General features: G+C 52.4%; 1 protein-coding gene across 1 annotated transcript; it reads left to right on the forward strand.

Moving 5' to 3' along the window:
- The first annotated feature begins 324 nt into the window (after positions 1-324).
- Positions 325-27,026, forward strand: LOC104370218 (L-gulonolactone oxidase). The gene is given in 18 exon segments (XM_086625754.1): positions 325-348; positions 4,362-4,443; positions 4,446-4,462; positions 5,091-5,112; positions 5,115-5,215; positions 5,997-6,091; positions 7,767-7,878; positions 8,553-8,738; positions 15,666-15,773; positions 16,175-16,223; positions 16,226-16,250; positions 17,078-17,227; positions 17,576-17,740; positions 18,145-18,235; positions 18,546-18,573; positions 18,576-18,635; positions 18,638-18,681; positions 26,946-27,026. Coding segments are annotated over 18 exon segments (1,440 nt in total).
- Positions 27,027-27,681: the final 655 nt, after the last annotated feature.

Below are 27,681 nucleotides of genomic sequence, written 5' to 3' on the forward strand. Positions count from 1 at the left end.
CATTGCAATTTGGAAATGCGTTGCAATTGGGAGTGCGTTGCAATTCATAATGCATTGGAGTTTGGGAGTATGTTTCAGTTTGGGAACACATTGCAATTTGGGAGTGCATTGCAATCTGCATGCATGGGCCATTTACAGCCCAGATGTGACAGTGATGAGCAGCTGCAAATGCAGGCATCCCCAGCAGGACCTGCTGCTGGCCCAGCTCAATGCCAGCATCTGCAGAGGTGTCAGTGGGGGCATGGAGAGGGGCTTCTCCCAGCTCCTGTCCCCAGTTTGGCTGCTTTGGACAACCCCAGCCAGGTCACAACAGCCGATTCCGCCATGGCGCTCTGGCCATGCAGATCCGTGAGACCCCCCTGCAGTGCTGCGTTCAGCTCTGGGGTCCCCAACACTAGAAGGACATGGAGCTGTTGGAGCAGGTCCAGAGGAGGCCACAAAGATGATGCAAGGGCTGGAGCACCTCTGCTATGGAGACAGACTGAGACAGTTGGGGCTGTTTGGCCTGAAGAAGAGAAGGCTCCGGGGTGGTGTTATTGCAGCCTTCCCGTACCTAAAGGGGCTACAAGAAAGCTGGAGAGGGGCTTTGGACAAGGGCGTGTAGTGACAGGACGAGGGGCAATGGCTTTAAACTGAAAGAAGGGAGATTTTGATCAGATCTAAGGCAGAAATTCTTCTCTCTGAGGCTGGTGAGGCACTGGCACAGGTTGCCCAGAGAGTTGTGGCTGCCCCATCCCTGGAAGTGTTCAAAGCCAGGCTGGATGAGGCTTTGAGCAACCTAGTGTAGTTGTCTCTGCCCATGGCAGGGGGTTGGAACTGGATGATCTTTGAGGTCCCTTCCCAAACCATTCCATGATTCTATGATTACTGCTGGTGTTCAGGGTCCCCAGTGCTGCAAACTGCACACCAGCCATGGCAAACCCAACTGAAGCCTCCGCTGATGCCACACTCCCATGCTTTAAGCCAGGTGACGACGTGGCCTCCCAATCCCGAGGCTGAGCCAAATAACTGAATCCTGCCCTGGTCTCGGTGACGGATGAACCCCCACCGGGGCGGGGGAGACGGGGAGCTGCGGGATTGCCCCAACTGAGCTTTGCTGATCTCCATTGCTCCCCAACTGATCCCTCCAGCAGAGACTCCACAGGGCGTTTTCCCCACCAAATGTTTTATCGATGGAATTAGCCCAGCTGGCACATCCCTCTGGGACCCAACCGAGAGCTGGTGGAGACCGAGGTGGTGGGGGAGAGCTGCATCCCTCCTCCTCACCCCCATAGTTAATGAATAATCCCTTGATGGGACTTTTTTTGGAGATTTTTGATGAACTTTGCCCAAGACTTGGACCCAGAGCAGCCGCGTCGGTGTCTGACCCATTGGCCTCTTATCTAAGGTGAGATTTTCATTAATTCACCACGGCACAGGCAGGAAAACATCAGCAGGGTTTCGGGATGGTTAGGAGGTCAAGGAGCTTTGGAGGCAGACGAGAAGACCCAAGAAAGAAGCCACTGGAGATGTCGTGAGGTCCTTCACAGGCTGCACAGCTCGTGCTCTGGTATTAAGAACCAATTTTTTCCCCCTCCCCATGGTTCGTGGTTGTGCTGGAAAGGCTGGTTCTTGGAGCAGCCATTGCCTGCCCGCCCGGAGCTCAGAGTGATGCTCCCGGAGGTCACCTCGCCTGAGTTATCCGGCTCAGAGAAATCCTTATCGTCCCCTTCTTAACGAAGAAGCAGGGAGGGTTCGCTTATCACCCAGGCGCAGCCACTGAGTGCTACAGAGCTCCTGCAAACTCTCACAAGAGCTGTCACCCGGACGGATCCTGTCCCTGTAACCCCCCTTCTGCTCCCAGTGGAACACCAGAGCAAGTTTGTGGTGCAAGACGGGAAGTGAAGACCTCCAGGACCCATTTTGCATGTGGCAATGAGATGCATCGAGGCTGTGAACCTGCTGCCGGGTCCCCCCAACCTGCAGAGCCTTTGCCCTGTTCCCTGCTTTGCCCAGCTTGGCTGGTGCAAAGGCTGTGGGTTGAGGGGACACACCCTGGGGCCAAGACCCCAAAAGGGTTACGGCTTCTCCCCAAAAACCTCCTGCAGCATCTTCCCAAACCCTCTACAGCATCTTCTCCCCAAAACCTTCTATAGCATCTGCTCCTCAAAACCCTCTGAAGGATTTCTTCTCCCTCTGCAGCATCTTCCTAAAACTCTATGCAGCATCTGCTCCCCAAAACTCCCTAAAGCACCTTCTCCCCCAATACCCTGATGTATCTTCTCCCTGAAACCCTCTGCAGCATCTTCTCCCCAAAACCTTCTGCAGCATCTGCTCCCCAAAACCCTTTGCAGCACCTTCTCCCCCAAACCCTTTGAAGCATCTTCTCCTCAAAACCTTCTGCAGCATCTTCTCCCCCCAAACCCTCTGCAGCATCTTCTCTCCAAAACCTTCTGTAGCATCTGCTCCCCAAAACCCTTTGCAGCATCTGCTCCCCAAAGCCACCCGAGTTTTCAGCATCCCTGTAGGACGCGGGGCCCCAGGTTCAAATCCGTGCCCAGATTCTGCTCTGCCAGGCAGGAACCAAGGGCTCAGCCCCTCTCCTCCCCCAGGGAATCAGGCAAATCCCGAGGGAAGGGCTTTACTCATTATCCTTCCAGCCCAGAGAAGATCCTTGTTGACGCACAGAGCAGGAACAAGCTCTACCAGCCTCGGTCTGGCCAGGATCACCCCTTGTCCTCGGTGCCGAAGAAGCCAGAGTCCTGCTCGCTCCAAACAGCATCTGGTGGAGAGGCTGACAGGATGGTGAGGAAAAGTCAATGTAGCCAAGCAAGGAGTTTATCCAGTTTTGGAGTGGGAGGGGTGGTCCGGACAGCACGAAGCCACACGCTGGGGTTAGAGCTGTTGAGATGATGCGGTTTTATTGCCACCTTTGATATGGATTTAATAATTGGCTGTGATGGGAAACGGGAAAGGTGTCTTGGAAAAGAGAGAGAGAAGGAAGCAAAGCCAACAGATTCCTTGGATAAATCCGGTCGGGCTCTGGCTGCTGAGCAGGAGGGGTTTCAGTATCTACAATTTTCTTCTTTTGGGTGGTTGTTTTTTTTTTTTTTCTGCTTCTCCCCCGCTGTACCATGGCTCACATACCAGCTCCGGGTTTTAACTTCCACTGGGGATGCTGTGGGGCACCCCCAGCCTCACCTCCCCCTGGCTCCAAGGGCTCCCTGCTGCTATCTGGGCTATCTGCGATAGCTTCCTGATGGCCCTGGCTCCAGGCAGTGTCACCTCCCTGGGCAGGGTGATGGGCCATCCAGTGTTCCTGTCTTACCAGGCCCCTAAATCAGCCTGGGAGGGGCTGGGCTGGTGGGGGAAGGGGGTGGCAGGGGAGAGGGGTGCTGCAGACACCCCTGGGAGAGCCCCTTCTGCACCCCTGGAGAAGTTTGATCAGTTTTTTTGGGGGGGTCTGCTCTTTGGATGGGTGTTGAACCCATCAGAGAGGGGGAGAAGGAAAGGGGGGGGGCGGGGGGCAGAGGAGGGAGGCTGGGTGGGGGGGGGGTGGAGGGTTTGCTGATGGAGAAGAGGGTGGAGGGAATGGGAAGGAGGACCACAGGAGGTGGCAAAGGAATAAATCATCCCCTGCAGCCAAGGTGGGACACATGTTGTGTTGGAAGAGGTCCTGCCTGGGGCAGTGGGATTCATCATCTCCTCTGGGGCTTGGTGCCCAACCAGGTCCTTCCTTGACCAAGCTGCCGCTGGGCTGGCCATGGGCAAGGAGAAACTCGCCCCATAGCCAGGACCAAAGCACCCTGGGGATGTCCTGCCTTGGGTTAACCCCTGCCTGGGGTTGGGATGGGGCTGGGTCTTTTGGCTGTGCCCCCCCCTCCTCGTGCTAGGCCTGAGGACAGTATCTCCGGGTGGATGGCTGAGGTTGGAGGGAGGTCCCAACCTGGTCCCAGTCAGCCTGTCATGATGAGGCCATCTGGGGACACTGGGACATGAGGCCACGAGGTAGGTCTGGGTGCTAAGACCAGGTCTGAGAGGAGACCAGAGAAGAAGGGACCATGCAAACCCAGAGGACCCCAGCACACATCATGCTGTAGGAGGAAGGGATGGGCTGTACCCAGGGAGATGTCTCCAACACACCAGGGCATTCTCCTCTTTCTTCCCACTGACTGCCAAGGGAGCCTGGGCTGACTGCTCACATGGAGACATCTCGAGTGTAGTGACTCAAGGGGTTGAGGAGAACCTCAGCATCCATAAATATTTAATCCTTTAGGAATCCTGGCTCTGGTACAGTGGTCTTAGTAGACGAAGAAGGAGCTGGGTGGAAAAGCAAGGGAGGCACTTGCTTTCTTCTGCTTTAGCTCTTGATTTTGGTCCAGGTTCACGGCCAAGGAGGAGTCAAGTTCCAGAACTGGGCCAAGACCTATGGCTCCTCTCCGGAGCTGTACTTCCAGCCCACCTCGGGGAGGAGATCCGGGAGGTAAGGAAAGTGCTTTCAGGAGACAGCTCATTAGAAATGAAGATGAGGAAGGACGGGAAGGGCTGTGATGTTCCATCATGTTCAGTCAGAGAGGTCACAGATGGTGACAGCACGAGTCCTTCCCTCAGCCCCAGGAGATGGCCCATGCTACTGAGCTGCGCATGTGTCCAATATCTAAAAGATCCAGTAAACCAGCACACCTGGCCCCAGTTGGACTCTGTTCCTTGGGCATCAGCATCTGCCATCCTTCTGGGGTCCCTTCCCTGCCCCAGCTGCCATGCTGAGGGATGAGAGTCCTGTGTCACTTTTGTCGCTCAAGAGACACTTCTACCACCCTAGAGTGTCTCAGGTGGGCATTGCCTCTTTTGGGATCATGGAATGGTTTGGGTTGGAAGGAACCTTTAAAGGTCATCTAGTCCATCCCCCAAGGATGACTCCAAGGGCTGTCTTAGGAGGCATCTGGGCTCCGGGGGTGGTTTTAACCCAGATGATGAGTTATCAAAGCAACTGGATGTCAACTATGGGTGAGATTTTAGCTTGGGATGTCTCATGGTGCCTCTTCCACTGCCCTTAGCACACAGCTTTGAGGGAGATGTTGCATTTTCACGGCTGGCTATTGTCTCTGCAGATCCTGGATATGGCCAGACAGCGGGCAAGAGGGTGAAGGTGGTGGGGGGCGGCCACTCTCCTTCGGACATCGCCTGCACTGATGACTTCATGATCCAGATGGGGAAGATGAACAGGGTCCTCAAGGTGAGACCAGCTTCTGAGAGGTGGCGTGGTGGCCCTGAAATATGGTGACACCCCTGTTTGTCCAGCCACCGAGGGCAGGGAGACCAACACTGCCATACCCAGAGTAGGAGATGAGAGGATGAGAGACTTTCCTGTCCTCACAGCCATGAGTTTTCCCAAACCAGACCCTAAAATGTTGGGGCAGGACTAGCGAGGGAACTGCCCCTGTGCACATGTGCGCCGCGTGTGCGTGCACACAGATACATGTCCATGCTAGTCACATGTGCGTGCGTGCATTTGTGCGTATATATGCATGCACGTGCGTGTACGTGTGCAGCTGAAGACAAGAAAATCCTGACTCTAGCAGCACAGTCTGAGCTGGATCGTTACTTGTAATTAACAGCATAATTAATTAAGGAGCGGCTCTCTCCCTGACAGCTCTGTCCATCAGGAGCGGGATGAATGGCTCCTCAAGGTAATAAGCTATTTTTCCACCGGAAGCTGGCTGAGTGAGGTGGGAGCTGTAGAGCAGAGGGGTTTGCTGGAGGTAGAGCTTTGCTGGGGAGTGTCTTCTCCTTTGCATTGACCAACACCTCAGGGAAGTTATGGGGGAGCAAGGTCAGGAGCTGGTGGCATCATTGGGTTGGATGAGGTTTGGGTTGGAAGGAGATCTGAGAGAGGTGGTAGATCAGGATGGAGCATGTCTCTCGTGTAGACTATGTTGGTAGGAGCAGAGGTGTTTTCCATGGGATGTTTCTCCTCCGAGCTGTGTGACCTTCCCCTCACATCCCGTCCTTTGCAGGTAGACAAGGAGAAGCAGCAAGTGACAGTGGAAGGTGGGGTTTTCCTCTCGGATCTGAACGTTGAGCTGAGCAAGCACGGGCTGGCCCTGGCCAAGTGAGTGGGACACGTGCGCGGGACTGTCCTGGGTGTCCTCCAAGGTGTTGTCTGTGCCCCAGGTCAAGTGCTGGCACGTGGCAAAACAGGGATGTTTGAAGGGCTTTTACTGCAGAATAGGGCTGTTTACTTCCGGATCTGGTCTTCCACTAGAGTCCTGCAGACTGCAGGTCAACCTCCCCCATGATGGAGTCGGAGCAGGAGGCTGGACAAGGGGAGCCTTTATTCCCACACCAACTCTCTTATTCTCACTGCACCTACTAGGTTGGCCCTCTCCATGTCACGAAGGAAAACTCTGCGTTCCCTGGCCCTAAAAAGACGAGAGGACCCTTCTTAGGGATGTCTCGCATGGGACAGAGGCTGACAGCTGGTGGTAGACCAAATTAGGCTAGAAATGAGTTTTTGATGGCCATTGGAATTTCTTAGGAGGAGGCATGGGAGAGTCTTTGCTCTGCATTGCTTTGGAATGCCTGGTGTTCCCAGAAGAGGAGGTGGAAGTGATGGGCTAGGGGTCCAGGCCAATCCGGGGACAGCGGATGGGGCTCTTCGAGATGATCACAGCTGCTCCCTCTGCCTCCAACACAGAATCACAGAACAGTTTAGGTTGGAAGGGACCTTCAAGATCATCAGTTCCACCCCCCCGCCATGGGCAGGGACACCCTCCACTACACCAGGTTGCTCAAAGCCCCATCCAGTCTGGCCTTGAACGCTTCCAGGGATGGGGCATCCACATACGTGGTTCTCCTTTGCAGTGAGTGTCTTGCCAAGGGCTTGGAGTGACCCACGTTCAGATAGGTGTTTGTGAAGGAAATAGCCACGGAGAGCATTTCTCACACTCGATCTCTTTCATTTGCTGACCTTGGGGAAGAAATTGCTCTTTAATTACAGTCAAGCTCAATATCTTGTGTTCCTCTGTCGATAAAAGCAATGAGTTTGTCAGAGCCCTGGCCAGGGCTGGGGTGAAGGTTCAGAGAAATAAGCCCCACCTGATCAGATGGCCAACGGTGCAGGTGGGGTGAGCAGGACTCCTTCATGGAGGAGGAATCCACTGAGGATTGCAATGGCCATGGGAACCACATCTGGTTTGGGAGGTTGCAGCTCCCCAGCTGTTGGAAGCTGGAGGAGTATTTGAGGGAAGTGGCAGGAACAGCACATTGTTTTCTGTAACCTTCTACCATCCTCATGTGCCCACCTTGGCCATGGTTGGAGGATGGACCTCGGTCTGCAGACCTTATGCTTGTAGATGCTGCTTCCGGCTCTGCTCCGCAGTGATGTTTCTGGAGCAAGCCCAGGTTCCTCACCCCTTGCTTTGAACGCATACGGGAGGTAGGTCTCCACCCCAGTGAGTCCCTCCAGGCTGATGGGAAGAGATGGGCACTTGTGAGATGGGATGCAGCTGAGTTGACCGTGGTGACCTGTGCTCACCAGGCACCTCTTCCTCCCCACAGACTGTAGCAACATCCTGTTAGATATGTCCCAAGGAGATGTGCAACACTTGGCCAACACACCCACCCGTTGCTGTAGGGTACCCCAAAGGGTGGAAACCCTGCTTGTTGGGGCAGGAGAGCATGTCCTGGGGGTCCCTGTGGAGGGTCTGCATGCAGTGTAACACCTGACAAGATGGGCTGTGCCCCACACACTCAGGTCCTCACCCAGCCCCTTCATCTACCTCCAGCTTAGGAGCCATTTCTGAGGTGACAGCGGCCGGTGTGATCGGAACAGGGACGCACAACACCGGGATCAAACATGGCGTCCTCCCCCCCAGGTGAGACACGAGTCGGGAGCAGGTCCATGCACAGACATCAGCATCTTGAGGGCTTCAGGGGAGTCCCATCACCTGGTCTGGGTCTAGCGTGCCCAGCTAGACTCAGCCTTGGGGTAAGGAAGGACACTGTACTCAGCAAGCAGGAGAGGTCCTGTCTCCCTGGGATGGAGCTGCTATGGGGACCCTCAATTCTCCTCATCTGCCAGATAAAACATGACTCAACCCCAAACTCCTGCGTCCCTGTGCTTTAGGGTCTTCTAATCCCATGAATATGGGATTCAAAGGGAAAGCAGCTCTTCTTGCATTGGAGACTCCCAAAACCAAATGTCTGCAGGTCCCTGGTCTATTTTTAACTAGACATTTGTGAAAATCCTCCAATCCTACCTCAAATCCTGTATGGCGATTCCAGCAATGGTTATGGAGAACTGAAGTAATTTGGGAAAGTTTACTTCTTATTTGATGGCTTTTCCCAGCATCCCCCATAGAGAGAAGGATCCTTTTATGCCACCACATCAAAGGTGGAAGGAGACGGGCTGGTGGAGACAAGCTCAGCACAAAGCACCCTGTGATGATGGCCCTGGTACGAGGGTCTCCCTGCTTTAGCCCCCAGTCCTAAGTTTTGGGGTGGATGCAGGGTCTTGGCATGGAGACAGGAGACGCTGAAAGCTCGCTGAGGCTTTGCTGTCCTCTTGGCAGGTCATAGCACTCACACTGCTTACGGCCTCAGGGGAGATCCTGGAGTGCTCCAAATCCATCAACGCGGACATCTTCCAGGCTGCCCGCCTGCATCTCGGCTGCCTGGGCGTTGTGCTCACAGTTACCTTCCAGTGCGTGCCCCAGTTCCACCTGCATGAGGTGACCTTCCCCTCCACCCTCACCGAGGTATGTTGTGGGTCATGTTTTAAAAAGCCTTCTTGGGAATAAGCAAAGTTCTTGGGGAGGTGATGTGGCCGGAGAAAAACTAGGAAGTGGTTACGCTCCAGTACAAAGTGCCACGGTTGTGTGTAGGTTGTGCCTTTTGTGCATTTTCATAGCATGCTTTGTGGTGTCCTTTGAGCTGGAAACTTCTCCAGGGTGACAAAGGAGAAGAAGGAAAAGCCATGTTTCTTAGCAAATACCATTTTAACTTACCATGGGTGGGAACATCATCTTCTGTCATCTTCTGCCAACTGTATCCTGGGCTGCATCCAAAGCAGCGTGGGCAGCAGGTCAAGGGAGGGGATTCTGCCCCTCTGCTCTGCTCTCATGAGACCCCTCCTGCAGTGCTGTGTTCAGCTCTGGGGTGTCCAACATCAGAAGGACATGGAGCTGCTGGAGCAGGTCCAGAGGAGGCCACGAAGATCATCTGAGGGCTGGAGCACCTCTGCTATGGAGACAGGCTGAGACAGTTGGGGCTGTTCAGCCTGGAGAAGAGAAGGCTCTGGGGAGACCTTCGAGCAGCCTTCCGGTGCCTAAAGGGACTACAAGAAAGCTGGAGAGGGGCTTTGGACAAGGGCGTGTAGAGACAGGACAAGGGGCAATGGCTTTGAATTGAAAGAGGGGAGATTTTGGTGAGATCTAAGGCAGAAATTCTTCCCTCTGAGGGTGGTGAGGCACTGGCACAGGTTGGCCGGAGAAGTTGTGGCTGCCCCATCCCTGGAGGTGTTCAAGGCCAGGTTGGATGAGGCTTTGAGCAACCTGGTGTAGTGGAAGTTGTCCCTGTCTATGGCAGGGGGTTGGAACTAGGTGATCTTGAAGGACCCTTCCAACCCAAACCATTCTGTGATTCTATGATCTCGTGCTTTTGACAATAGCTCGATCCTTTCTTGTATGTGAGGTCTGGATATTTCTAGGGATGGGGTTCTCCATCTCCCAGTGTGAAGTTGGGTTTAACTCTATTTTTGAGCTGAACTTGGGGCGAGCTGTGCTGGAGATGAGAAGGTGACACATGTCAAAGACCAGACTGAACAAATCCCTGATCAGGACCCAACCCCAGAGCTACATTTGAGTCGTGTAATGGAAAACTCCCTTTAAACCAATTGTCAAGTTGCTACTAGACTTGTCTGTCTCTATCTTGCCAAAGGTCCAAATCACCCAGACTAAGGCATAGGGCACTAGTGACTGGCCCAAGAGGACATGCCCAAGGGAGATGGATTTCTGAGGAGGGTTTCTGATCAGGAATCAGGGTCTGGTATGACTCTGAGGGTTGCTCATGTTGTCTTCTCAGCAAGTTGTCCTGCTGTCCTGCCATCCATCCACTCCCTGTTGTCCTCTCTTTGTGAACGTGTCCCTCCTCAAGGCCACATCTTGTACATATCCCATGAAAGGGCACTTGGTTGGCCATGGAGAGCATGAGAAGTGTAGGTCCTTGTTCAGTACAGGGCTGAGGCACTGGGGACAGTGTCCTGGGATGCTGGTACAGAGATGCTCAGTGCTGGAGAGTGGTTGCCTCCAGCTGAGCTTTCCGTCCTCGGTGGGAACTGGGCTGGAGAGTGGTTGCCTCCAGCTGAGCTTTCCGTCCTCGGTGGGAACTGGGCTGAAATAGGCTGATTTCCCTCAAAAGAAACATGAAATGCCCTTTCTTGGGGCAGTGCATCTCCCAGGCTTGACAAGCTTGGGTCTCCACGTGGCTCTGTGACCAATGGTGGGTGTGATGCGGTTCCCTCTGAAAGCATTTTGAAGGCCCCGTGGGTGTTTCTACAGAGCGATTTGAAGGAATTCTTTCTCCTGGGAACACATCAAAACTGACTTTCTCTGTCTCTGTCGTTATATAAACTCCTTTTAACAGCTGGCCTTGGAGCCCTCCCACCCTCACGGTGCCGGGAAGGCAGGTGGAGCGAGACATTCCATCAGATGCTCCATGGCTGGGACAGCCTGGCACAGCTGTCATACCAGAATGTGACCTACTGCCTTGAGCTTGTCCCAGGTGTCGTCACTGGAAGCCACAGCACTGCACAGGCTAAAGCCTCCAGAGGCCACCTCCAAGTTGAAAGACCTGGTGGCTTTCTAAATGCTGTGTGGACTCACTGTGGTCACTGGAAGGAGTTAGATTTCTGAGTGAGGAAACTGAGGCACAAGGTCCATCAGGAAAGAAACCAGTGGCAGTGGAAAGGAACATCTCCGGAAGCTTGGAGCTGCTTCAGCCATGGGTCATCTTTGTCCTCCTGTGTTCTGATGTCCCCACTGGTGCCTCCTCGACACCGTCCTCGTCCATTGTCGCGTTTGAGTCTCACAGGTCCAGTTCCAGCCTGGCTAACGACAGTACAAGCCTTCGTTAAAGCTGGGCTCGTGAAAAATAAATAGTCCTTGGGCCAAAGCAGCGACATATGTTGCAGGACTGATTAGCACCGCAGCACTGAGAAGCACTGTCCTTAATTTTTTCAAGACCTGCATTATTCAGTACCCCATTGAGGTGACTTGAACGCCACTACCAATGCGAATTTAATGCGCTTTTGCAGTATCTTTTTCGTAAGCCCTGATGCAAACCAATCCAGCGGTCCTTGTGCCATGCCAGGGACAGCTGGGCCGACTGGGGAGGTGGACAGAGGGGTCCACATGCGTTCCCTGAGCCATTAATGTGTCGACCTGGTCTGACCTCCTAAGACCAGCTGCACCAGAGCAGTCGAGAGCTGGAGCACTTCCAGGGTCTGATTTTTCCTGGGAGGTGGGAAGGGAAGAGAGAGGAATGAAGGAAACCCACTGAGATATTTCTCCAGCCTGCAGTGAGCTCATTACCGGTGTCTCCAGGCTCAGAGGTGATGAGTTTGTGTCTAATGGCTCAGGAGCATCTTTTGCTAGTGAAATGCCTCTTTGCTTCCTGATCCGCTGCTTCCCTGGTGTCCTGCAGCAGGGAGTTCCCCACTTTAAATGCATTTAAATTTTTTCCAATGAGGGTGGTGAGGCACTGGCACGGGTTGGCCAGAGAAGTTGTGGCTGCCCCATCCCTGGAAGTGTTCAAGGCCAGGTTGGATGAGGCTTTGAGCAACCTGATGTAGTGGAAGGTGTCCCTGCCCATGGCAGGGGGTTGGAACTGGATGATCTTGAAGGTCCCTTCCAATCCAAACCATTCTGTGAGTCTATAAATACATTTCAGTGTGATGGGACCCTGCCAGCTCCTTATGGCTCAGTCCTCACCCACCCTGCCAGACCTTCACTGCGTCCTCTAGCACCTTTCCTCACCTGAATTTCCAGGTTGAGTGATTTTTTACATCTCCTAAGCTGCCTTTTAGCTAAGAAACCTCAGCTATTGTGTAGCATAACCCACCTGTCCTGAGTGGACACCCTGCTCAGCACCATCTGCCTGGGCCTTGCACAGCTCAGCCAATCTTCTCCCCATCCCTCAAGGCTGTTGAGAGGGCGAATCTATAAATATTAACGCCGTTATCAATTCTCAGTCATCGCCGCAGCTTTGCCTGCTTCCAGATCTCCGGCTTTCATGTCGAGCAGCTCAGCGAGGCGGAAGAGAATAATGGCAAGGGAGCAGGTTGCCTGAAATATTTAAGCTGGAGTTATCTAAGACATTGAGGGTATATATGTGTCAGAGGAGCCGGGCACGGGTCGGTGGTTATGTAAGATCTGCACGCTTTCTTTTCTGGCCTCGTGATTGTCTTTATCACTGGGATAAGCTCAGCTGCTCTCACTGCTGACTGTGACCAGGAACAAGGCACGGGACCGGGAGGGTTCGTTGCAGAGCTGAGGTCACCGGAGAAACTGCCGAGCATCCCTGGATGGTGGCAGGGATGGAGTCAGCATTCTGTCACCCCATAGACATGGAGCTGTTGGAGCAGGTCCAGAGGAGGCCACGAAGATGATGCGAGGGCTGGAGCACCTCTGCTATGGAGACAGGCTGAGACAGTTGGGGTTTTTCAGCCTGGAGAAGAGAAGGCTCCAGGGAGACCTTCCAGCAGCCTTCCAGTACCTAAAGGAGCTACAAGAAAGCTGGAGAGAGGCTTTGGACAAGGGCATGTAGTGACAGGACAAGGGGCAATGGCTTTGAGCTGAAAGAGGGGAGATTTTGATCAGATCTAAGGCAGAAATTCTTCTCTCTGAGGGTGGTGAGGCACTGGCACAGGTTGGCCAGAGAAGTTGTGGCTGCCCCATCCCTGGAAGTGTTCAAGGCCAGGTTGGATGAGGCTTTGAGCAACCTGATGTAGTGGAAGGTGTCCCTGCCCATGGCAATGGCGTTGGAACTAGAGGATCTTTTGAGGTCTCTTCCAACCCAAACCATTCTATGATTCTATGACCTGCTGGGAGGCTGGTGAGGATGAGGATGGGTCAGACTCAGATACCGTATTTCTTCCTGTGTTCTTTGGGGCTTCCTGAGTGGGAGGTGGTTTTCGTATATAGAATCATAGAATGGTTTGGGTTGGAAGGGGACCTGAAAGGTCATCTAGTTCCAACTCCCAATATCTATATGTACTAAGGCAATGAGTTTCTCTTCCAGGAAGGTCTCCGATCTGCTTCTGAACCCCTGCAAACTTTTAACCGCCTGCAGACTTGTACAGCTCAGTGACCCAGTGCAAGAAGTGCTGCTTTTGGTCTTGCTTCAAGTCTACCACTTGCTAACCCAACCCCTAATCCCAACCCCAACCCTTTGGGGGATGTCCCAGGCACCTGGAATGGATCCCTCAAGCCCAGCTCCTCCAAGACCACCCAGTGTCTAAACTCCGTCTCCATTGCTGGGCCTGGCCTTGTCCCTCTTAGCCAGATATGTTGTTTTTGACCTCAGTGCATGGAAGTGACTCTTCCAATCAAGGCTCGGACACCATCCCCTGATGCAGTGGGATGCGGGAAGGCACAGGCAGCGTGCAGGCAGAGAGGAAGACTGAGCATTCATCGTCTCTCCTAAAATACAAGCTCTCCATGCTCCCTAACTTCATTGCTCTGATGGACCTGCAGGACATGTGCTAGTGGCTTCTTGTGCTTCGTCCTTGTCCCGTCCTCGTCCCATCCTTTTCCTTTCCTTGAGGACCATCTGGAGCAACCAAACTGGCATTGCAGTAGGTGGGAATGCCTGACCCCCAGGCTCAATGAGTGGCTTCTTCCAACCCAACCTTTATGAAGGATTTGTTCTGGACTCCTGGGAGGGAATCGAAGATGAGCAAAATCCCCTCAGGTCTCCACATGCTCCAGGGTCATCTCCGTTGCATGCGTTGGCCATGTCACAACGACGAGATTTCCACTGTCTGACCTCTGCCTCTGACTTCAGCACTCAGCCAGCTGACAACATCCCCAAGGACTCCCGGAGCCAGCTCGCTTGCTGCCTTCAGCTCCCGCCCACTGCGCTGTAATTATCCTACAAAGTCTGGGGCTTATTTTCCTCCGAGCAGTATCGCAGGAATCAAAAGCGCACATTGAAAAGGTCAACCCGCTGGCAATTTGCTTCCTTGCTCAAAGGCGACGGCTGGAAGACAAACAGACGTTGGCAGGATCACCTTGGGAAAGCTTCATCCTTTCTTTTCTCTGCTTGTTTTAGCCGCTTGGTGCATTTGTTCCAAAGCCAAACCAAGGGATATGTGGGGTCATTGCTCTTGCCTGGCTTCTACTTGCGCAATCATTAACTGTTTCCAAGGTAAGGACTTCTTTGGCCGGAAAACAGGCTGGTTCAGGAACATCTTAGAGAGATGTTGTGGCTCTTTGGGAGCTGCAGACGTGAAGATGATGACAACAGCATTAGCATTAAGTCTTCCCAATTGCAGCAATACACTATTTCAGGGCTGTTCAAGGCCAGATTGGATGGGGCTTTGAGCAACCTGGTGTAGTGGAAGGTGTCCCTGCCCATGGCAGCGGGGTTGGAACTGGATGATCTTTGAGGTCCCTTTCCCTTCCAACCCAAACCATTCTGTGATTCTATGATTCTATTTGTCTTTCCATCCTCCCCGCTCTAACGGGACCTTGACATTACGGCAGAGCCACCCCATGAAGACCCTCACCTTATGGCGGGGTCACAGCAAGATGCTGGGTGCTAAAGCAGCCCAGCCTGGTGATTAATAGCTCATTAAGACGAATAACTCAAATGACCCAGGCAGAAAGGAACAACTTCACGGCCAAGGATACCACCACCCTCCTGGGGTTATATCTGTTGGTCATCGCACCTTCTCTGGTGTCAAGCAAACTCTTCCAAGCAGACCTGCTGGGTTTTTAAGCCTTTCTGCAAAGCTATGGGAGATCTCTGCAAGAGGAGCAAGGGGTGGTTGGTTGGGGAGGTTGTTTGCAAGAAGAAGAGGTGCTGGCCCGGCCAAAATAGCACCGTGCAGGGGTTGACCACAGGGTCCCTCTACTCTTGCACGAACAGGGACGATGGCCAAAGGGTCTTATCAGTTTTGTGGGTGCTGCTGCCTCTAGCAGCGGGGTTTCCTCCAAGTAGCCCTGCGACAAGACCCTGGTGGCTCTAGGAATAGGCTGAGTATGTCCTGGGGCTGCGGTCACTTCCTCGAGCCTGGTGACGGGGCATTGTCCTGCCTGTTTCCTGCCCGCTCGGGCTCCCTGGGCCTGGATGTCCTCAGCTGCTGGCAGGCAACTCATCCTGGGGAGCTGCCTTTCTTAGAGCTCTTTTTTGTGTCTTTATGAATAATTTGGCAATTCTGCATCTGAAGTGGGGGACATCTCTGGGACAGGGCCATGTAATGCATCCCAGCTAGATCCCACATCGCATCCCGGCTCCGCCCCCCATTGCCCCCGGGCTCCAGAGCTGCAGAGAGCTTGTGCTGCCAGGCTGTGAAAATGGGGAAGGGCATCCCTGGCACTGGAGCACGAGGTGGATTTTGGGACTCCCCAGCATAGAGCCCCCAACTCAACCACCAACCAGCCCCGTTTCTCTGGTTGTTGCAGGTCCTCGATCACCTCGAGGACCACCTGAAGAGATCCCAATATTTCCGATTCCTGTGGTTCCCGCACAGCGAGAATGTAAGCGTCATCTACCAGGACCCCACCAACAAGGTAGGTCCCACCGGGCTCCGTGCGTGAAGGGATAAGGACCCGTACACAAAGCTGTTTGCCCTCCAGAGATGGTATTTCAGGATGGGCTTGCAGTGCAAGGGAAAAGAGCTGGGCTCTGCCCACGCTCCACAATCTGGGGATCCCGGGATATAGATGCAACTTGGGCTGTCCAAGCTCTCAGCATCCTCATGACAAAGCCTGGTCTCTTCTTGGGGCTGGATATGGCCCCGTTTCATCACGGGAGAGAGATGTGGGGAGTCCTGGGGTGCCCTTCTCCAAACCCCTGCTCCAACCTTGGTTCTGGTCCAGGCACGTGCTCCCATCTTCATGCCCACTGGCAAGAAAGCCGCAAACCCTGCTGGTCCCTAACGACCATCGTCTTCCTCTGTTTGGCTTTGCAGCCCCCCTCTTCCTCCGCCAGCTGGTTGTGGGATTACGCTGTCGGCTATTATTGCTGGAGTTTCTGCTCTGGATCAGGTAGAAGCATGTTTTGGGCTGGAGATCAGTGGGGTTGGATGGGTTTTTCCAGGGCTGGCATAATCCAGATGGCTTCAATCCCAGGGAATGGCAGGGGAGAACTGGGACTCTGAGCACACCCATCCCTGGGGAAGAAGGAGTTGCTTGTTCTCCTCCAAGCAATCTCCTGCGCAGGAGGAGAGGGTTTGGAGCAGGATGGATGTCTGGGGCTGCACTGCCCTCTCGTGTGCACAGAGACGGAGTCATGCGCCGAAGCAGCGTGGGCTCCAGCAGCAAAGGAGCTTTTTGGAGGACAGTGTTGGCTGCCAGTATGTCCTGAGCACCAGAGTGGAGAGAGGAGATCCAGCCAGGTCGTGGGGGCCAGGCTGGGAAGAAGGACCCAGCTGGCAGAGGAGAGCCAGGACGGACTCCGTAAAGAGGGAGAAGAGGGACTGTGGACAAGGGCTCCACCCTGGCACTCCAGCCTGTCCCCAGGAGCTCTTGGTCCCCCAGTGCCAGATGCCCTGTGCACAGCCCGGGAGGCACTGAGGTCTCAAGGGGAGGGAAGCTGATGAGGAAGAGGAGGGAGTTGAGGGCAAGGGTGCAAGTCCAAGATCAGGTGGGGTGAGCACAGGCGAGGTCCACGCAAGGCTGCCCATCCCCGTGGGCTCCAGCATTCCATGGTGTTGGGGTTTACAGCTTTGCTTAGTTGCCTACATCCCCTTGAGGGGCATCCCCTTGTCCAGCATCCCTGGGCTGTGGCTTGTGCCATGGCAGCTCCCACTCTTGGCAAATCCCTGGCTGACAGCTCTGGGGTCCGGTCTTAGCTCCTGCTCTCTGCTCCGCAGCACCTTCGTGCCCAGCTTGGTGTGCTGGATCAACCGCTTCTTCTTCTGGCTCCTCTTCAGCTCCCGGGTGGAGAACGTTGCCATCAGCTACAAGATCTTCAACTACGAGTGTCGCTTCAAGCAGCATGTTCAAGACTGGGCCATCCCCATGTAAATGGCTCTGTAGACCCTCCCTGTCCATGCCCAGCTGGGCTCTGTGCCCCAACCACATGCTATCCCCTGCCCTGGCCCAGGCTGCCTGGAGCAGGAGCAAAGCCATGCAGAAAGGGACCTGGCACCGTCCCTACCTGCAAGCTGAGCATGGGGACCCTTCTGCATCCCTGTCCTGGGGTACCAAAGCCACATCACACCGTGTCTTGGGGGTTTGTGAGCCCAAAGCAATGGGAGGGGTGTGCTGGGACATGCCATGCCCTAGCCTGAGGCCAGGGATGGAGCTGTGGGATGGGGGTTCAAACCCCATGCCAGTGTTAACCGGGGCTGGGGGCTTCCCCTGGGCAGTGAGAAGACAAAGGAAGCCTTGCTGGAGCTGAAAGCCGCCCTGGAGAACAACCCCAAGATGGTGGCTCACTACCCCGTGGAGGTGCGCTTCGCCCAGGGGGATGACATCTGGCTGAGTCCCTGCTTCCAGCAGGACAGCTGCTACATGAACATCATCATGTACAGGTGAGCCACATCCCCATTCCGCCCCCGGCTCCTCCTCTTCCTCCCCAGCTCGAAGGCACTGACACCAGCTCTTGCGCTGGAGACCTGGATCCAACGAGCTCCTGCACCTTTGCCTGCTCACCCCACTCAGACATCTGCAGGCACCAAGCCAGAAGGGATGGGGTGGCCTTGGAGCACCCTCAAGCCACCCCCCTGTTTCTTGAGGATGATGTCCTACATCAGGGTTCACTGGCCAAGTGGTGGTGGCACACTGGTTCTCAGAGGGTTTCCATCTCCTGGTACTGGTCAAAGAGCCCATAATGGGTCCCTGGGGTTGTCCTTCTCCTCAGATGAGAGTTTTCTGGGTGTGCAAATCCCCCACAGCCCCTGCTAATGCCCTCCCTGCCTGATTACCACTCCACCAGGCCCTACGGGAAGAATGTTCCCCGCCTCAACTACTGGCTGACCTACGAGGGCATCATGAAGAAGCACGGTGGGAGACCTCACTGGGCAAAGGTACCAATGGCCCCGCTCCTCTAGGAGGAGAGGGTCTGTGGAAGGGGGTCCTTCCCCTTCTCCATCATGCAAGGGGGAGTTTGCAGGGGGGAGAGGGTCAGAGAAGGGTCTCCCATATCAAGCTGGCTCCCAGAGGGGTATATGTGCCTTGGGAGATGACTTCCCTGTTTGCTACCCACCCTGGGGACATATATAAGGGATGGAGGTTCCACCACTTCTACAGAGGCTTCCCACAGCAGGGGGTGGAGGGGTCCAGTGACACATTCCCCAGTGATGGGCAGTCCCCCTCCGGACACTTTGTCTCCTCCAGGCCCACAGCTGCACCCGGAAGGACTTTGAGAGATGTACCCAGCCTTCCCCAAATTCTGCTCCATCCGGGGAGAAGCTGACCCCACGGGGATGTCCTGAACGCCTACCTGGAAAAGGTTTTTACTGATGGGGGCAATGTGGGGGATGGAGGAGAAATCAGCCATCATCCACCATTCTCGGATCACCCCAACGCTTGTGGTGGTCCCAAGGTGCTGCACCCCCTGCTCTGCCCTCACCTGCTCGTGGACAGCAGGCAGCAAGGGCTGGCCACTGGGGCAGGGACATTCTCTGATCTGATGCTAACAAGGCTCTGCGGTGCCTGGAAGTCTCTCCTGGAAACCAGCAGAGCAGTGGGGACCATGTCCCTGTCACCCCAAGATCTGTACATCCTCAAGTGCCTCCTGTCCAAGCCAATATTTCAATAAAGACCTTTAATTTGAGCAGATCTTCTCTGAGCCTGTGCCTTCAGCCTGGGCATGAGTTCAATGGAGGTGACTCTGGGGACTGGGGAAGGGGCTAGGTGTCCCTGCACAGCCCCAATGCTGGGGTCAGGGACAGACATGGAGACCAGAGCCCATTGCAGAGCGTGGGGCTGGCACCATCCAGGTCCTTGAGCTCAGGCCATCTCCCCTTGCAGAGGCATGCAGGCAGGTTTTGGGAGGAGGAGGCTGCCTGCCAGGTCCACCCCAGCCTGGCTCATGTTGGTGTCTGGGAAGCCATGCATGGGCAGATGGGCTGTGTCCTCTCCTAGGTGAAACTGCAGCTGCTCCATGCATCCAAATCTTGCAGGAGATGCTCCTCAGGATCCAGCGGCATGATGCTCATTCTCCTGTCCCTTCTCTCCTTGAAACCATCCCTGCTAGACCAACCCAAAAGGTACTGGTCCAAGCCATGCTTGCATCCCCAAGAGATGGGGAAGAGACCATGGCTTTCTCGAGAGCAGCTGCAGGATTCCTCAGGATGGCCAGGACAAATGGACAGCAGGGTCAACGATGCTTTTAGAGAGACACCATCAAAGCGCCATGCAGCCTGCCTGCCCTTTGTGCAGGAAGTGAGCGCAAGATTTTATGGGACAGGAGCGTGACGCTTATCCCCAAAACTTGTGACACTGGTTGGTCTGACCCCCCTCCCGCTCACTCCTACTGTGGTTTCCCCATGTGTCCCTCCCCACAGCTTCACAAGCACCATGGCCTGGGTGTCTGTTGGCATGGCCGGGATTGCTGGGTGCAAGACGGAGGATGAGGGACACCAAAAGTGATGTCTCTAGGGTTACTCTGATGGATGATGACAAACCATTCATGGGCAGATGTCCTTTGACTTTCAGAGCCCTCAGCTGGCACTGGCGTGGACATGCCACAGCTCGTTCCATCCTACTGAGCTCAGGTCGCTCAAGGCAAGGTGCTGGAGTCATGTCCAAGGTCAGCTAACAAACCTGGTGTCCCAGACACATCCGAGCAAACAGGTTGAGGAACCGTTCGAGTTTCAAATGGTTGATGACACTGTTTGAGTTTATGAGCCAACAAGGAGGTGCTGGAAAAACGTACGTCATCTCAGGGTAAAAAAAATAGATGTGGTGGCTATTTCATGTGACAAGTTGGGTGATTTCTCCCAGAAGTTACCTGTTTGATGAGGTTTTACCCTTTCTCCAGCCCTTGAGCCAGGTGGGGTGTAAACACCGACAATTTTGTTTTCTAGCTCTCAAATTAATGCAAGGTCTTGAAAACTCAACCTGAGGGCAACCTACAGAGGAAGATCAGCTGGTTTTGGAAAAAGATCATTAAAAAGTGGGAGAGGAAGAGAGTGAAGATTCAAGTGAGCTAGCTGACCACCTTCCCAGGAGGAGGGTTTTTGTACGGCCTCAGATTTTGCTGCAGTTCATTCCTGCAGTACAAGAGGAGTTTCTGACAACTCTGCAGATCTGAAGCTAAGAGGTTGTACAAACTTAGATAAATTCACGTTTCTTTTATAATGGATTTCTTCTGTGGTGATGCTGCTTATTCCTGTGTGGTTGGTGCTTGAATGACTATAGTTTGACTAATAACATGCTCTCTGATTTTAGCCTAATTAATTAATTAACACTGTTTATTGACAGTAACTTTGGGGAAGATTTCTTTCCAAGAAGTCTCTCAGCACCTCTGTTGCAAATTGGTTGGACTTGGTTTCTTAGAGAAATTCTGGTCAGATCAAATCCAAGAAACTCTTTAAACTCTTGGAAAATTACACTGACATCGTTGTCTCAAAACTCGTGGTTTCAACCAAAGGTGTGCTGCATCAAGAGTTTCACTTGATGGTGTAAAAAGGCAGATGCTATTTTATATTTTTCTCTGCAAATTCTTCACGATTTTCTCTGCACAATCTTTTCACTGGAGTATCCACAAGCTCTACGTGAAGGATTTTAGGTGAAAAAATGCCAAGCAAAATCACCAAAAAAGAAAGAGACACATGATATGAAAAGCAAATAATCCTAATCCAAATTATATTTACTCTTTTTAGACTTTTTTTTTTTTAAATAGTCCAGGTTTAAAGTGATAATTATCTGTTATCTCTAGGATTGCTGTGATTAGCAGCACACATAAGGGTAGAAGCTTATCCAGGATGGGACAATTGTAGAATCATGGAATCGTTAAGGTTGGAAATTATGTGGAAGAGATTCAAAACATCATAAAAATCCTTCTGTGACTCTGGGGGAGGTAGCGGTGATGTCTTTCTCAAAGTGAGATAGTGAAGAATGTGCCTATGCTCTTCTCCCCCCTTCAAGAGGATCTGGCAATACTTTCTTTTCCTGGAGCCACCACCTTCTGATCTGCCACACCTTAGTTTCCAGTGAATGAGAACACTCTACTACCCGCTTAAGGTCACTCCCAGTTTGGTATGAGCCTCTAGGATGGTAGGACAAAGAGAAAATGAACTGATTTCACAGGACACTGGGAGCATGGCCAGCTCCTCCAGCAGACCCAGCCCGGGACCGCTGGAGCCCAGCCTGGTGCCCAGGGACACAGAGTCTGCCCCAGCTGAGAGATACTGCTGAAGATGATGATGATGCTTTCATGTTTGCGGAGTCAACCAGCAGCAAAGGTGAGTATGTGTCCCAGAGACACACTCACAGGACACTTGCTGGGTTCATGGGAACACGCACATCCACAGGTCCCTCGGGCACCGGCATGGTCCCTCTGTTCCCCGGACACTCCTGCCCGGATCCCAGTGTCCCTGACTCAATGGCTGGTGTTGCGAATCTGTATCTGATGACACATCTGTATTAGAATATTCTTACGATAGTATATTAAGCCTCTTGTCTTACCACCCAAGCTGTGGAAAAGAACTAGCAGGGACTGTGAGGATGAACCACTGCCCACTGTACTTGAAGAGCAGGTTCGAGAACATCTGAGGAACTTAAAGGTGCACAAGTCCATGGGACCTGATGAGATCCATCCGCGGGTCCTGAAGGAACTGGCGGATGAAGTTGCCAAGCCACTGGCCATTGTATTTGAGAAGTCGTGGCGGTCTGGCGAGGTCCCCGATGACTGGAAGAGAGGGAACATAACCCCCATATTTAAAAAGGGGAGCAGGAGGACCCGTTGCAATTACAGGCCGGTCAGCCTCACCTCTGTGCCTGGCAAGGTCATGGAGCAGATTCTCCTGGGAACCATGCTAAGGCACATGGAGAGCAAGGAGGTGGTGGGTGACAGCCAACATGGCTTCACCAAAGGCAGATCGTGCCTGACCAACTTGGTGGCCTTTTATGATGGGGTGACAGCATCGGTGGACAAGGGTCGACCAATGGATATCATCTACCTGGACTTGTGCAAAGCTTTTGACACTGTCCCGCACGACATTCTTCTCTCTAAACTAGAGAGGCATGGGTTTGATGGATGGACCACTCGGTGGAATAAGGAATTGGCTCAATGGCCGCACTCAGAGAGTAGTGGTCAACGGCTCGATGTCCAAGTGGAGACCGGTCACGAGTGGCTGTCCCTCAGGGGTCCGTGTTGGGCCCGGCCCTCTTCAACATCTTTGTCGGTGACGTGGACAGTGGCATGGAGTGCAACCCTCAGCAAGTTCACCGATGACACCAAGCTGTGTGGTGCCTGTCGACACGCTGGAAGGGAGGGATGCCATCCAGAGGGACCTCGACAGGCTGGAGAGGTGGGCCCGTGTCAACCTCATGAAGTTCAACCAGGCCAAATGCAAGGTCCTACATCTGGGTCGTGGCAATCCCAAGCACAAATACAGACTGGGTGGTGAATGGATCGAGAGCAGCCCTGAGGAGAAGGACTTGGGAGTACTGGTGGACGAGAAGCTCAATATGAGCCGGCAATGTGCTCTTGCGGCCCAGAAGGCCAACCGCGTCCTGGGCTGCATCAAGAGGAGTGTGGCCAGCAGGTCGAGAGAGGTGATTCTTCCCCTCTACTCTGCCCTCGTGAGACCTCACCTGGAGTACTGCGTCCAGTTCTGGAGCCCCCAACATAAGAAGGACATGGACCAGTTGGAGAGGGTCCAGAGGAGGGCCACGAAGATGATAAGAGGGCTGGAGCACCTTTCCTATGAGGACAGGCTGAAAGAGTTGGGGGCTCTTCAGCCTGGAGAAGAGGAGGCTCCGGGGTGACCTTATAGCGGTCTTCCAGTACCTCAAGGGGGCCTACAGGAAAGATGGGGAGAGGCTGTTCAGGAGGGCCTGTTGTGATAGGACAAGGGGTAATGGTTTTAAAATAGAGGGAGGTAGATTCAGGTTGGATATTAGGAAAAAAGTTTTTTACCATGAGAGTTGTAGAACACTGGAACAGGTTGCCCAGAGGGTGGTGGATGCTCCATCCCTGGAGACGTTCAAGGCCAGGTTGGATGAGGCCCTGAGCAACCTGATCTAGTTGTAGATATCCCTGTTCCTTGCAGGGGGGTTGGACTAGATGACCTTTGAAGGTCCCTTCCAGCCCTAACCATTCTATGATTCTATGATTAATACAAATTCTCCATCAAATCTGGTCATTATCTAGCAGCTTCTGATTCCTCTGAACTCTCCCTTTGCTCTGGGTCCAAGCTGTCTTCCTAGCCACCTCCAGTCTAATTCTCCTTTGCATATGCAAGAACTATAGGAACTAATTTGGCAGTTGGTCATTTTTCTCACTGATTCAGAGTCTCCAGTCCAACCAAGATGCACAGGTTGTCCAGACAGCTGCAGAGGATACCTCTATTTTCACTTTGCTTGGCAGGTGGTAATCACAGAATCACAGAATGTTTTGGGTTGAAAAGAACCTTAAAGATCAGCTAGTTCCAACCTCCCTGGAGTAATGGCTCCAGGCAGGATTTTCTCCTTTAAGCAGGCAATTTGTGTTGTGTGTTTCTAGCATGACACATATGCAAACCACTGGCAAAATATCCTGCAGTGGGCTGACAAATGCAGTGAGGCACTGCTGCCCGAAATAGCTGCATTCAGCTCAGCTTCACTGCATCTCCTACGGCTTCACCAACAAGCAGCACCCCAGGCTGTTCTCCAGCTCCCGGTGACATAGAGGGACATTTTCTTGGCAATGCCTTTAAAATGAAAGAGAGGAGATTTAGATCAGATCTAAGGAAGAAATCTTCCCTCCGAGGGTGGTGAGGCACTGGACCCAGGTTTCCCAGAGAAGCTGTGTCTGCCCCATCCTGGAAGTGTTCAAGGCCAGGTTGGATGGGGCTTTGAGCAACCTGGTGTAGTGGAGGGTGTCCCTGCCCGTGGCACGAGGGTTGGAACCTAGATGACCTTGAAGGTCCCTTCCCATCCAAACCCTTCTATGATTCTATGATTTTTCTAGGTGTTTCTGAGCAATATGCCTGGACTGGACTGGGGAAGTGGTGGGGCAATAGAGACAGCACTGGTTGCACTGGTTGCAGGGATACTTGCAGGGTTATGTTTACTTTCATCCGGCACAAGGTATTCACTGCTTTCCCCTCCAAAAACAGGTTGTCCATTCATTCCAGTACCAACATGTGAAGAAAAGTTACTGAAAGACTTAATTATGCATAAGATTGTTGATTCAGGGGAAGATATGAGAAATCATAGAATCACAGAATGGTATGTTCAAGGATGCCATGCAGCAGCAACTGCAGAAGTCATGGTGAAGTACCTGGTGGCCGACATAAATACAAGCTCAGGTCCTTCATCAAGAGGTGCGCTCGTCTTGCGAGGAGGAAAGGAGGACACCCACGAGGGGCTGTGCAGGCAAGAATCATAGAATCATAGAATTGTTTAGGTTGGAAAAGACCTTTGAGATCATTAATCCAAATGTTAACTCAGCACTTGCCAAGTCACCACTAAACCATGTCCCCAAGCACCACACCTACATGGCTTTTAAATACCTCCAGGGATGGTGACTTCACCATTTCCCTGGGCAGCCTGTTCCAAGGCTTGACAACCCTTTTGGTGAAGGAATTTTTCCTAATCTCCCATCTAACCTCTCCTGGTGTAATTTGAGGCCATTTCCTCTTGTCCTGTCTCTGTTACTCAGGAGAGAGACTGACACCCCCCACACTAGAAGAGGGGACAGGGGGAAAGCACAGTCTTTGTAGGACCTGTTGAGGTGATTAGCTCTATTTCAAGGTCCTGTAGAGGTGACAAGGGAGATATGAGACTTTCCACTTTGTCTTTAGTAAGCGTGGTATTGAGGAAGGCTTGGAGTCCATGCACATATTCTTGTACTCAAGCATAAAACTTCCCAGCTGGATGAATAGAATAGAATAGAATAGAATAGATAGAATAGAATAGAATAGAATAGAATAGAATAGAATAGAATAGAATATTTTCAGCTGGAAGGGACACCTTCTGTGTTAAGTCAGAGCACAACGGACAGCTGATGCCCACCTGCACCAACTGTTCTGGTCATCTGTTGGCTGCCACGCTTTAATTCAGATTGTCTTTATGAGATTATAATTATTATCAGGTTGTTAACATAGATAATTTTTCATGACCGAAGCGACAATGACAAGCATTTGAAGTTATTCTTGCAGACAGACTTCATCATCAGGGAGACTGAAAAAGACGTGCACCAGAAGAAAGCAGAAATCTACCTGCTTCGAAAAAAAAAAAACGCTGCCCTGCTTTGAAGGTGTCACCATCATCTCTTCTTCATTTTATACTGAAGGTTTCTTTTGATTTTTACAGAATAATCCCAATACGGGCTCAGAAGAAGAGTCCAGGCTTGCAATCTGCCTGTTGAAAGGCTAGGAAGACATCCACAGGGCAAAAGGATTACTTGGTCATCAACTCAGAGACATTTCCAAAGTCCAAAGAAGATCATGCTCAATGTAGAAAATTAGCTGCCTGTCTAATTACTCTAACTTGATAATTGTTGTAAGCTATGGATTTTTTTTTTTAGAATTTATTCATTGTCGTTTGTCTTTGGAGGACATCCTTTATATCTCCTTTAGCATCCTAAAGTAATAAGCTCAGGAATTCTTCCCGTCAGTAGGTGGCATACATGGAAAACGAAAAAGTTAAAACCCCAAAATCCAGAAGTCACTCGTGTTTGCTTTAGGAAGACACCTTAATCACTTGATTGATTAATTCTGAAAATGGACTGCCAGGTCAGTTAGCGAAGCATAAGCAGGACAGTGTCCTGGAAATGGGTCACCTCCAATACAGCAGTGTAGAGCGTTTCCCTTTCCCAAACCACACCATTGTCTCTCCTCCCCATGGGCATCTTGGGTCTGGATCTCAATGTGACAGTCACTATTTTACCAATAGATGCCACGAGGCAAAGTGGAGTGCAAGGATAAAAGAGGATGCAAACCATCTTTAGCCAGGGTAAAAGAGAGAGTTGGAAAGGAAAATGTTCGAAGACGCACAGGACAGCGTAAGAAGCCACTTCTAGGAGCTGAAGGTAAGTTGTGTACCTTCTTGTTCCTTGAAGGCCTCTCTACAGCCGTGGGCAGTGTTTGGGGTTAGGCCAATGTCTCAAAAAAGGATCCAGTGAACACATGTGCGGTAACTTGAAGGCATCTCCTTGGGAGATATTGGCACCAGGAGGCTCTGATGTACACTGGGAGGCCATCACTGGCGTTGCTTTTGCAGCAGGAGTCATATCCAATGGTGCCCAGAAGAGTTATTAATGTCATTAATCCATTACGGCTGCTCACCAGTATTGATCCAACTTAGCTCAAGGCACTGATATGGATCTGAGCCCCGTACTTGAGGGTCTGCCCACAAACTTCTAACCCGACTAGCAGTTGTCATCCCTAACTGGTAACTACATCACTCCTATGCTCAAATTAATAATTATTCAGGCTTCAGAGTAGCTCAGAGCTGCTGCCTCTACATCTGAGAGCTTCTCAGCCCCAGCAGGTAGTAACAGGAGGGGCCTGGGTGGTCAGTGGTGCAAGGGGCTCCGAGTCCTTTCCCCTGCTCACATGCTCAGCTGTGTGATGGCTGCAGGTGGAGAACATCGAGAAGATGAAGAAGGACTTCTCCAACATGCTCATCCTCACCTTTGCCATGGGACCAACTCAACAGTGACCTACCAGGTATGGTCCTGGTGCACCAGCTTGGGAGGAGCATGTTTCGTGCAGTGCATGCGGCCCCAGGTCCTGCACCCCTGTTTGGAGGTATGGCAGGGAAGGACAACAGGAGAAGAGTATTTCCCAGCTGTGGCATTGCCCAAAAGCTGCCTGCTGTCATGCAAGTCACCTTTCTCTTGCTGTGCTCCAATTCCCAAACCTTAACCACCAAATAACCAAACCCTGTAAGAGAAATTAACTCCATGAGTACGGTGGATCATTTCAGGAACAAGGAAAGGTGACCGATTTCCCACGAACCAACTGTCTTTAATGGATTCTTCTTTTCTTCACAGACTTGCAGAACGAGTTCTCCTTCACCCACACCATTCACAAGAACCTGCGTTCAGCCAGAGAGTGCTGTGGAGATCATCTCAGATGATTCAGTTGTTACTCATGTCGATGTCTTGCTCTCTTTAGTCCGTGGGTTCATAAGCAATCACCTCAGGTGGATTTTTTTACCCTATAAGAGCATTTCTGAGGTATTTTGTATGTATTTTATGATACCACATAAGTAAGAGTACTGTGCAACCTCCAAGCACCCTTCCCCTGCATGCCATGATGAGACCCACATCCCTCAGCAGTGACCCTTCATCCCAAGGTTGCTCTGACCTTGA

The sequence above is a fragment of the Tauraco erythrolophus genome, chromosome 2 (genome assembly GCF_009769465.1).
Source record: "Tauraco erythrolophus isolate bTauEry1 chromosome 2, bTauEry1.pri, whole genome shotgun sequence".
NCBI lineage: Eukaryota > Metazoa > Chordata > Aves > Musophagiformes > Musophagidae > Tauraco > Tauraco erythrolophus.